This window comes from Pristiophorus japonicus, chromosome 2 (genome assembly GCF_044704955.1).
Source record: "Pristiophorus japonicus isolate sPriJap1 chromosome 2, sPriJap1.hap1, whole genome shotgun sequence".
In the NCBI taxonomy this organism is placed as follows: domain Eukaryota; kingdom Metazoa; phylum Chordata; class Chondrichthyes; family Pristiophoridae; genus Pristiophorus; species Pristiophorus japonicus.
In genome coordinates this window covers 334150262-334162702 of record NC_091978.1, presented here as the reverse complement: position 1 = coordinate 334162702, position 12441 = coordinate 334150262, and the positions used below count along the sequence as shown (strand labels likewise).

The window sequence follows — 12441 nt, the reverse complement described above, 5'->3', positions numbered from 1 at the left end:
GAATCATTACAAATAATTTCAATGTAATGTGTGATACTTCAGGTAGGACTTATTTTGCTGCTCATATAAAATTAACCGTCCTACACCAAAAGTTTACTGGAGGAAATAAATCTAAAGAAAGGAATCAAATGCAACTTTTAGATAGGCATCAACTAGTCAGGCGTGCAATGGAGAGTTGTAACAGGGCATTAAGGAATGGGTGCAGCAAGAAAAACACAACACAAAGGAAGGATTAGAAATGCAAGAAAAAAAAAAGATAGCACTTGCAAGTTGGATTCCAGGTGGGATTTCTGCCTCAGCTCCTCATTCCGCAATGCCAGATTCACAAAATACAAGTCAGTCATTACACTTAAGTGAGGATTTAATACTTAGTCAACACAGAAACTTCCATTATATTAAATATTTATTTCAAAGAGCAATTGTACATTTTGCAAACATCAGTGTAAACAGGGATTATGCTAACCCAGAGTAACATTAAAACTATAAAACTCCAGAAAATTCAGTAAACTCCACACCATTCATCTCCTGAATTGCAGCCATTTGGTTTGTTAAATCATTCATCTCTGCATTCATAATAATGAAACTCGGACCGAAGATGACTCAGGAATGTCACTGCACTGTAATACAAATTATTCACCAAACACACGCACGCACACACAAAAAACATCCCATCAGGGAAAAGGGAGAATTTCTCACCATTAAACTGATAATATGGAGTGCAGATCATACGAATGTTTTAAGTTGGTGGTAAACTTAAAATGCAATACAGCTAATTGAACCACATTGGAGAGGGAAAAAAAAAAGCACACCACCCATGTGTGTACCTGAACAATAATATATAATGTACAAAGAAATTCAGTGCATCTTTTTGTTTTGCTACAACAATACAATCCGATAGATACCTAGTTAGGGAAGAAAGCATTGGCACCAATGAAAAAAAAAGAGTTGTGCTAAAAGCTGCATCATTTGAATTAATTTATATGTACATTGGAATTATTTTCAGTATTGTGTTTTATCATACTAATTTACCCCTCCCCCATACTGGGGCTGAAAACTTGAACTAAACAACAAATATCACAGTCATAAAACATGCCAATGCTTCTCCCCTTTCAATACAAATGTCACCATATAACTGTAATTAGTTTTCATTTTATAATATTTGTACTTTTACCCTGGTTAACACTTCTTTCACAAAAAGGTATCAAATACTTGCTACAACTTTCCTTTCAATACTGGAATATTCCTTCACAACTGGTCATTTGGTGTTAGGACGTACTCCTAAAGTTAAAAACCAGCAACATCTTCAAAGCGATTTTTTTTCTTGCCAGGAAGACTAAGGAGGTTTGTAAATGAAGCAGGGAAGAGTAGTATGGAGGCTAAGATTAGATAGGTACTTGGAATAGAGGTTGATTTATCACCTCAGCCATCAGCTGAGTAATCTGCATGCTGTCAGGAAGTACAGAGGGTGGGACGCCCACCTGGAAAATGAGAATGCCTCCATTCAATAGGTATTGAGAGATTCACTCCTTTCTCACTTTTTTCTTACGGATCAGTTTTGTAGAGCAGTCACCCGAGCCAGCACCTTCATCAGCTTCTTTCATCTGAAAAATAAAAGCAGGACTTATTACAAAAGGAGCAGTTGTTTTTTTTGGTAGAGTCACCATCATCTAGTATTATGCACCTCCTCTTGGCTCAACATATAGCAGTACTAGCATCAGAATCAGTACTGTACCCCCAAGTTCTTAAAAAAAACATATAATGTTCTTTTCCACCTCTACATACACCAAGGATGTGTTGTAGCTTTGAAATATAGAAAAACATTGGAGGATAGGGTTAGGTGATGTCTCAAAATAAGATTTTATTCAGTTACATGTGCTCCTTCCGCTTGCTCCCGGCAGAGAGACTCAAGGTGTTCGGTGCCTTCCTGGATGCTCGTTCACTTTGAGCGATCTTGTACCAGGGATTCCCAGGTGTGGGTAGGGATGTTGAACGTCAAGGAGGCCGTGTTGTTCCATCTGCTTCCGAGGCCTTGTTGTTCTCAGTTGTCAAATGGTCTTTTCAACCTCATGCAGGGTTGGGGTTGTACCGAGATGGTGGCACATAGCATGCCGTGGGATGGAGTCATGTACACTCAAAGACAGAGTCTCAGGTACGGAGATCTTCAAAGTGCTCCTTACAGCGAGCACTGACTGCTTCTCTGTCCTTGATGAGAACTTCTCCGTTCTTCGACCACTTGGGCCGTAGTGGTTTTTACTACACTGAAGAATCCTCGCACATCGTGATTGTCGGCTAGTTATTGGATCTCCTGTGCTTTCTCCACCCACCATCTATTCTTTAGGTCGCGAGTTTTTTGCTGGGCCTCTACCTTCAGATGTCTGTAGATCTGCTTTCTTGCACTCGAGTGGTCTTGTTTCCAATTCAAGAATGCCATGCGCTTGTAGCTTATTAACTCCTGGATCTCTTGGCGTTTCCTGCTCGCGTGACCAAGCGTCTCCTCACAGGTTTTAATTATGGAGGCCTTGAGGGCAGACCAGACGGCGAGAGCACCCTGCATCTCTGGATCACTGAGTCACCAGGTTGGTAGTGAGGCACTAGGGGAATAGCACTTTCTTAGCAAGGTCCGAGTGCTGCAGCGTGATTTTCCTGCGACATGGTTTCTGTTGCCACCACTGTTTTTAGGCAACATTGATGGACATTACCGAGCGGATTAGGTGGTGGTCCATCCAGCAGTCGTCAGCTCCAGTCATGGCACAAGTGATGCGCACGTCCTTCTGGTCCCTCGCAGATGCCAGTGCTTGGATCGAGGATGTTGCCATGAAGACTTGTCCTTGTCTTTCTGACGGAACAAGGTGTTGGTTATGACAAGGCTATGTTCTAAGCATATCAGCACGAGGTTACCATTGGAAGTTGGTTTTCCCTACCCCTTCTCTGCCAATCACATCTCCCCAGAGGCCTGTGTCCTTTCCAACTCTGGCATTAGTCACCAAGGAGGATCAGCTTGCTACCCGTTTATCTTTTATCCCTTGTAGGGTAAACGAACGAGTCATGACCCTTTGGCTCAACCTAGCCCGGAAGCAGTGTGCTACGATCATCAGTGCATACGCCTCAACACTGGAAGCTACAGAAGAGATCACAGAGGAATTCTATTCCAGCCTTGAAGAATCCCTGTCCCGAGTACAAACAGGCGACAAGCTCTGCCAGTCACTGGTCAGAACAAACAAGACGCGCCATATAATAGGCAGCACAAAATAAAACACACTTCACCTTCACTAAACGTAGTAACTGAAAGCTAGAGCAACATGACCAAACCTACTGGATTATGACTCAGTGGGCAACTACAATATAGGTGTGACGTCCGAAATCCGGAAACCTCAAAACAGAGATCGTTCTGAAATCCAGAAAATCTAGATTCCAGAACGTCTTTGCCTGGGCAGAGGTAGTTTTGGGGGGGGGGGGGGGGAAGGAAAGAGAGCGTGGAGGTTGGGCGGCCAGAGGTTGTCAGGCAGCCGAAGTGGTCGGAGGGCAGATTGTAATAAATAGTTACTTACTCTTCAGAGTTTCATGTACTTATCAAAAGACAGCATTCATTTAAACAAAAAAACATTAACCTCATCCTCTGAAGCGGATTTTGATTTATTGGCCTCTTCATCATCCTCCTCCTCCTCCTCCTCCTCCTCATCATCATCTTCTTGACTGCCTTCTCCAATGTTTTCATCATCGTCAGCTTCTATACAAAAAAAAAAATAGGTACATTAAAAGCCAGTAGACTGGTACAAAAAGTAATAAAAAAGGCCAAAGGAATGTTGACTTTGTACTCCAGCCCACCTGGAGATAAAAGTGGAGGAAATTATGCTTCAGTTGTCAAGACTCTTGCTCAGATTCCATCTGGAGTACTGAGTTCAGTTTTGGACATCACATTTCAGAAAGAATATATTGGCCTTGGAAGGGGTGTATTGCACATGTACCAGAATTAAGCCAGGGTTTAGAGAGTTAAATTAGGACAGGTTGCATAAACTTGGCTTGTAGTCCCTTAAGTATTAGGAGGAGATTGAGGAGTGACTGATCGAGGGGCTTAAAATGTTAAAAGGATTTGATAGGGTAGATATGGATAATCTATGTCCTCGTGGAGGTAATCAAGAGAACAAAGTCTTAAAATTAGAGCTAGGCCATTCAGGAGTGAAATCAGGAAGCACTTTTTCTGCACAAAGGATAGCAGAAATGTAGAACTCTTCCCCCCCCAAAAAAAAAAGCTGTGGTGTCTAGGACAATTGAAGCTTTCAAGATGGATAGATTTTTGTTGATCAAGGGTATTAGGGGATATGGATCAAAGACGGGAGAGTGGAGTTGAGGTGCAGATCACCCATGATCTAATTGAATGGCAGAGCAGGTCTGAGGGACTGATTTCAGAACAGGAGTAGCCAGTCACAAAGAAAAGGGCTACTGCTGATGTATCTACTCCAGAAAATTTCAGCAACAAATCTTTCAGAATGACAAACTTAGGCATGGAGAGGCATTTCAGTTGAGTGTATTAAATATTTCTATTGGTCTTTTTTTTGTACTGATACAGCAGATGGCCAGGCCTGTTTTACCATACCTAGAGGGACACTGGACGCAGATCATGTTGGTAAATTCAAAAATAGCAGCCAGACAAAATCTTTTTTGTAAAGAAGCAGATTATACATTATATTTTTTTTAAACTTTAGAACTAGTCAGATGGTTCTTTCAAGTTCTGCATGTTCCAGATTAAAAATTGTGAAAAACAAAATCAGGAATAGATCATCCAAACCAAAAAAGGTGTTGTAGCAGAAAATCACCAGCTATTTTTGTTGCTCATGTTTGTATTGATTTCTGCCTCCTTTTGTCTCTTCCATTCTTTTTTCTCATTAGTGAGCTTTCATACTGAAGTTTGTCTCTTTCGTTCCAGTCAACAATTCATGTTATCAGAAGAAAGTGTATGAGGTAGAAGTAGAAGGTAAATAACAGGGAAAAAAAGGCTCAACACACAAGGGCAGACCCCTGAATTAGGTGAACAAAAATTAGGTGATGCTGCCCATAATGCAGATTGAGATGCGGTGGGGGGGGGGGGGGGGTTTAGGGAGGGAGTTCCAGAGTCGCCAAAGGTGGGGCAAAGGTTCATCCCATGCTCCAAGGCCTGTCAGAGGAATACAGAGATTTTGGGTGGGGCTGGCAGGCATCGTAGGGCTACAGGAGGTAACAGAGATAGGGAGGAGTGACGCCATGGAAGGATTTGAATAAGATGCTGACAATTTTAAATTTGAGGTACTTTATAGGTATTTGATGTGGAATCAGTATGGGTGGAGCTGCGGAATACCAAAGGGCAGAAAACGCTGGTGGGAGTTGTGTACAGGCCACCTGTAGTAGCGAGGTTGGGGACAGCATCAAACAAGAAATAAGGGATGTGTGCAATAAAAGTACAGCAGTTAGCATGGGCGACTTTAATCTACATATAGATTGGGCTAACCAAACTGGTAGCAATGCAGTGGAGGAGGATTTCCTGGAGTGTATTAGGGATGGTTTTCTTGACCAATATATCAAGGAACCAACTAGAGAGCTGGCCATCCTAGACTGGGTGGTGTGTAATGAGAAGGGACTAATTAGCAATCTTGTTGTGCGAGGCCTCTTGGGGAAGAGTGACCATAACATGGTAGAATTTTTAAACAAGATGCAGAGTGACAGAGTTAATTCAGAAACTAGGGTCCTAAACTTAAGGAAAGCGAACTTCGACGGCATGAGGCGTGAATTGGCTAGAATAGACTGGCAAATGATTCTTAAAGGGTTGACTGGATAGGCAATGGCAAACATTTATAGATCACATGGATGAACTTCAACAGTTGTACATCCCTGTCTAGAGTAAAAATAAAACAGGGAAGATGGCTCAACTGGGGCTAACAAGGGAAATTAAGGATAGTGTTAGATCCAAGGAAGAGACATATAAATTGGCCAGAAAAAGCAGCAAACCTGAGGACTGGGAGAAATTTAGAATTCAGCAGAGAACGACAAAGGGTTTAATTAGGAGGGGGAAAATAGAGTATGAGAGGAAGCTTGCTGGGAACATAAAAAACTGACTGCAAAAGCTTCTATAAATATGTGAAGAGAAAAAGATTAGTGAAAACAAACTTAGGTCCCTTGCAGTCGGACTCAGGTGAATTAATAAATGGGGAACAAAGAAATGGCAGACCAATTGAACAAATACTTTGCTTCTGTCTTCATGAAGGAAGACACAAATGACCTTCCGGATGTACTAGGGGACCGAGGGTCTAGTGAGAAGGAGGAACTGAAGGATATCCTTATTAGGCGGGAAATTGTGTTGGGGAAATTGATGGGATTGAAGGCCGATAAATCCCCGAGGCCTGATTGTCTGCATCCCAGAGTACTTAAGGAGGTGGCCCTCGAAATTGTGGATGCATTGGTGATCATTTTCCAACAGTCTATCGACTCTGGATCAGTTCCTATGGACTGGAGGGTAGCAAATGTACCACCACTTTTTTTTTTAAAAAAAGGAGGGAGAGAGAAAACGGATAATTATAGACCGGTTAGTCGGACATCAGTAGTGGGGAAAATGTTGGAATCAATTATTAAGGATGAAATAGCAGCGCATTTGGAAAGCTGTGACAGGATCGGTCCAAGTCAGCATGGATTTGTGAAAGGGAAATCATGCTCGACAAATCTTCTGGAATTTTTTTGAGGATGTAACTAGTAGAGTGGACAAGGGAGAACCCAGTGGGGATGTGGTGTATTTGGACTTTCAAAAGGCCTTTGACAAGGTCCCACATAAGAGACTGGTGTGCAAAATCAAAGCACATGGTATTGGGGGTAATGTACTGGTGAGGATAGAGAATTGGTTGGCAGACAGGAAGCAGAGAGTCGGGATAAACAGGTCCTTTTCGGAATGGGAGGCAGTGACTAGTGGAGTGCCGCAGGGCTCAGTGCTGGGACCCCAGCTCTTCATAATATACATTAATGATTTGGATGAAGGAATTGAGTGTAATATCTCCAAGTTTGCAGATGACACTAAACTGGCTGGTGGTGTGAGCTGTGAGGAGGATGCTGAGAGGCTGCAGGGTGATTTGGACAGGTTAGGCGAGTGGGCAATGCATGGCAGATGCAGTATAATGTGGATGAATGTGAGGTTATCTACTTGGTGGCAACAACACAAAGGCAGATCATCTGAATGGTGGAAAATTAGGAAAAGAGGAGGTGCAACGAGACCTGGGTGTCATGGTTCATCAGTCATTGAAAGTTGGCAAGCATGTACAGCAGGCGGTGAAGGCAGCAAATGGCATGTAGGCCTTCATAGCTAGGGGATTTGAGTACAGGAGCAGGGAGGTCTTACTGCAATTGTACAGGGCCTTGGTGAGGCTTCACCTGGAATATTGTGTTCCGTTTTGGTCTCCTAATCTGAGGAAGGACGCTTTTGCTATTGAGGGAGTGAAGCGAAGGTTCACCAGACTGATTCCAGGGATGGCTGGACTGACATATGAGGAGAGACTGGATCAACTGGGCCTTTATACACTGGAGTTTAGAAAGATGAGAGGGGATCTCATAGAAACATATAAAATTCTGACGGGACGGGACAGGTTAGATGCAGGAAGAATGTTGGCGATGTTGGGGAAAGTCCAGAACCAGGGGACACAGTCTTAGGATAAGGGGTAGGCCATTTAGGACTGAGATTAGGAGAAACTTCTTCACTCAGAGTTGTTAACCCTTTGAATTCCCTGCCGCAGAGTGTCTCTGATGACAGTTCATTAGATATATTCAAGACGGAGTTAGATATGGCCCTTACGGCTAAGGGGATCAAGGGGTATAGAGAGAAAGCGGGAAAGGGGTACTGAGGTGAATGATCAGCCATGATCATATTGAATGGTGGTGTAGGCTCGAAGGGCCGAATGGCCTACTCCTGCACCTATTTTCTATGTTTCTATAACGGAGCTCAGTGAGAAAACAGGTGACTGAAGAGCAGGACTTGGTAATGTTGAAGTAAAAAGACTTCTCTTCAAGTTGGACTCCCTGATAAAGGAATCAACACCCGCCCGTATCGCGACCACAGAATCACTCAGGTGAAACCTCGGTTCAACCGGTTTTTATTCAAGCATGCTGGGGAAGGGTTCACGGATGAACCTTCTAAGAATAGAGGTTTTACATCTAGTTATACATTTTGAGGTGTCCGACCCTCCGACAAAAATCACTGATTGGCCTACTGCTATCAGCGAAGTTACATTGATTTGTTGACCCTTATCAGACTAGCTTGGAGTGGTACCCCCCACCTGTCCATCTCCCATCACGTCACCCTTCCAGAATGTGTTCAGTGGTGTCAACTTTGCCTCAGTTCCTCATGACATGTGAATTAACCTTGCTTCCCAGGGTTTGCTATCTGAGATTCAGATGCTGCTACAATCCATGTTTCTGGACTGTTGACTCTCCACTGTCCTTGGTGGATGTTACTCTGTACTGAATGTAAGTTTCTATCAGTCTGTATTAAGGTTAACACAATGGATGATTCATTAACCATCAAGCTTTGCTGCTTCTCCTTCTTAAAACCCATTGTAAGGAGAGTGGTATAAGCGTGCTTTACATACATAATTTACGATATTTGTAAAATTCGCTTAACAGATTATATTACAATTCCTACCGTAAGGTACAGGAGCTTCCAATTTCTCAGAACCTCCTAATACTGACAAGTCTTACAATCTGGACCATGTGTCAGATCAATTCACTACCTTCAGTATCCCACTTTAGAGTGGAAGTAGACAGACAGATAGATAGATGGTCACTAGTGACCGTATTTTATCCCCTTACAGTGTCGGTCCAGATATAGGCAGCAGAGTTTTACATGAGCTAAAGTTTAAGGAGTATGGAGGTTTGAAGGCCAGCCAGGAGAACAATGGAACAGTGAACAACTACGGAGGTGGATTTCAGCAGCAGATAGGTTGAGGCAAGGGTGGAGACAGGCAGTATTAGAGGTGGAAGTAGACGGTCTTTATGATAGAGGGGATGTGTCAGAAGCTCAGCTCCGATAGCACGTAGAAGTTGCGAACAGCCAGTTTCAATTTGAGACAGGGCCCACAGAGGGTATAGAATCGGTGGCATGAACCAAAAACAATGGCTTTGGTGTTTCCAATCTTTAACCGGAGGAAAATGCAGCTCATCCAAGAATGGATAGTGGACAAGCAATCTAACAACACAGATAGTGGAAGAGCAGAGAGAGATGGAACTGTGTCTCGTTAGTATACTCATGGAGGCGGATACTGGAGGTACCGCTGCAATGTCAAGTATACACGACGTTCCTATTAGGAATCCTATGGGAAATTATTCCTCTCATACAACTTAAAAAGGAAATGAAAGAGAGATGCTGTTCTTTTACCTTTTGTAAGATCATTACATTCTTTCTTCTCATCCATCACTTCCTCCTGCTCTTCATCCTCCTGATCTTCTCGGACATCAGGCTGCATAGCGTCAGTCTTCTTGTACTCGGCTGCATCATCAGATTTCTAAAGAATCGCATAATTTATGTTACAGCTTGGTATCTCTTCTATGAAGATCAAACTCAGAAACCTTTGTATTTCTTGGATAAATCCTGTTCAGTCATGTTTAGTCAGGGACTTTAGTCAGATAGACAACATCCAGGAGGACATGGTCAAAACTGGCGAAGACTGAATTCAAAAAGATGGCCCAGTGATTTTGGCACATATATACACAATACTATGAGGTTTTGAGGAAAATCTTTACTATAAACATAATGAAAATATTATATTTCATTACATTTTGATATTCGTCCTCCTCCAGTTCTCTTCCCACCTCCCCCCCCCACCCCTCTGAAGACCTTTTCCTTGAAAAGTTGCAGTTCCCCACATGGCAGGCACGTTTTAGTATTTGCCCAATTGGGCATAGACAGTAAGTGGTGGCAGACTATGTGACCATTGTAACAGATTTCCAGTAGGGCTTCTTGGGTAACTAAATTGGGAGTGGGAACCCAGTCCTATTTTTCTTCCATAATCCAGAGTAGGAGGCTTGCAGAGACGAAGCCCAATAACTCATCCAGGCAGAGATCAGCTAAGTCAGCAGTGTCCAGGGATCAAACTTGGGGCTTAGCTACTCACTGCCTGAAATCAGACAAATCACCAGAGAGCCACTACAAAAGCTTTCAAGCCTTTTCTTACCTTGCTTGGCCAGCAGAACAGCACAATTAGCCCTAAAGGTAAAACAGCTGTCAGGATGTAAATAATCCAGAGCCAAGGGCGCTCTTCTGCAGCAGTTGTCAACTGACCCAACACACCAGGCTGAAGAAAAAAAAAAGATAAATCTCAATTAGATCAAATCAGCTTCAGTATTTCAACCCGATATACACGAGGATTTACTTTGTTCTGGAACCATCATGATCACTGCGAGTAAACTACACAAGGTTATACCTCCACGCAAACATGTGGTAAGGATTGACTTGGTCGCATCCGCGATCAATCAGGTCAATTAAGTTTGGGTTTAAATTAGCCTTTAAAACCGATTTGTTTTAACCAGTGGAATGTTCTTTTTTAAAAAAAAACTTTCCACCGAAATGGATGATGGAAGATCGGAAATAGAAAAAAAAAGGTAAAAATAGATTAGATTAGGCAAGGAAAAAGGTAAAATTAAAAAGAAAATGGGAAATAAAAACCTAAAAACTGTTGAATTATAATGCAAGTGTGCCTTTTTAGTTGCAGCTAGTATTACAATAATAAAACTAGGATTTTGTTTTGAGTTTATACAGTGCGACACAAAGTAAATAATAGAGACTCAGAGACAAGAATTTCCCCAGATCAGTCAACAATTTAAGGGTTAAAAATGCGGTCATTTGATGCATTAAAAAGAAAACAAAATTTGAAAAAGAAAGTCTTGAAATGCAATTGAGGACATGGTGGACATCAATGAAAAGCAGTCAACAGCTCATAAATTAATACAAGAACATTGTAATGAATAAAGCCCCAAAAATAAATTTATTACTACAAATATATTTTAGCATCATTCTGTGGCACCACATCATTTTGTATTATTTTAATGATCAACTATATTTTAAACATATGGAATTAAAATGTGAAGTATTTAAGCTGAACTTCAAGTGAGAAGGTAGATTAATGTTACTAATGCTTTACTAGCTAGAAACATCTACTTGTAGCTGAAGAGTGCACTGAAAAATCAGGAAAACTAAGACATGTAGATCACAACCAACAACTGACATTTGCATTATAAAATGAAACAAAACACAGTATAAAGTATTTTGTAAAGAAAATTATTTTTCCTCCCACTTTTCAAAACCTGACCCTTTAAAAACAATGTTTCCTCCCCAGACACAAGCACTCATTTAAAGAATTTGCTACATTTTCAAGAGGTGACAATCAATTGATGTCAATGAGATTCATCAGGAAATGCTCACTATTTGCATGTTCCAAGTGTTTTGGGAGTTTTACATTATGTATCAGCTTGGATTTTTGTGTTCTCTGCTGACCAACACCAAATATGAGCTGGCACATATTTACAACTGGAACTACAGCTCCCATGCAAGACACAAAATTGGAGCAAAAATTAACTTCTGCTTCAGGCTAATTTTAGGTTTTACTGTCTACTTGTTTGTGCATATCTAGCTGACAAGAGTTTGCTTACTGCCTGCCCACAGTTTTACAGTGTCATTATTCATAACTAGCTGCACAACTTTAGCTTGTGTAGGAAGCTAGTTGAATGGGAATGTGCAAAATCTAGTCAGCAGTTCAAATTAAAAAAAGGTATGGGCACAATGAAACATAATATGGGTAAAATTATTTCAGCCTAGACAAAGCTTCAAATTGGATGGGAAAGAAGCGACAGTCAAAATAGGTTGTTTTAGGGCAGAAAAAAACGGTTTGGAATTGCTGCTGTATGAAGTGGGTGCAGGGAGGGTTGCCCTTTTTGGTACTTCAGGGCACCTTACCCAGAAGACAGCAGTGCACAATTCCTGGGAGCATGTGGTCACTAAGTTAACACTATGTACGTTACTTGCAGAACCTGGGAATGGATGCATAAATCTTGTCCACTGAGGAATCTAGCTCGGAATGATGACACAGACAATAACATATTGGGCAGATAACAAGATTGAATGCCACAAAGTGTTGCCCAACTTGTTGGAAATTTACAGCTGACCCATAGCTCTTTTATTGTATCTCATACGTATCCATACATCACTAGGGCACACCTTCAAGAAACAGTGTACAATTGAAAGCATTGGTCACTCACATCCAAGGATATCACACCTCAAGCTGTTGTATCACTACCTAGCTGCATTCAGGTTGGCCTGCAGGCTGTGCGCATTGGTCCCTGTACTCTGTCAACTGGATTATATCAGATCACAAAATGTAAGCTAAAATTTCTGCTACACTGCTGTATTTATGGGGTGATCTCATTGAAACATATAAATTT

The 12441-nt window shown here is 41.7% G+C and overlaps 1 protein-coding gene across 2 annotated transcripts in view; it reads right to left on the bottom strand.

Annotated features, from left to right (window-relative positions):
- Positions 1-385: 385 nt before the first annotated feature.
- Positions 386-12441, bottom strand: part of LOC139248409 (calnexin-like) — a 47415-nt gene continuing 35359 nt past the window's right edge. For both annotated transcript variants that reach the window (XM_070872143.1, XM_070872142.1), the window contains exons 12-15: positions 10179-10298; positions 9383-9509; positions 3609-3727; positions 386-1601 (exon numbers count right to left, since the gene is read on the bottom strand). In XM_070872143.1, the coding sequence (XP_070728244.1) occupies positions 1521-1601; positions 3609-3727; positions 9383-9509; positions 10179-10298 (447 nt within the window). In that variant the 3' untranslated portion in view covers positions 386-1520. The remainder of the gene's footprint in view (positions 1602-3608; positions 3728-9382; positions 9510-10178; positions 10299-12441) is intronic.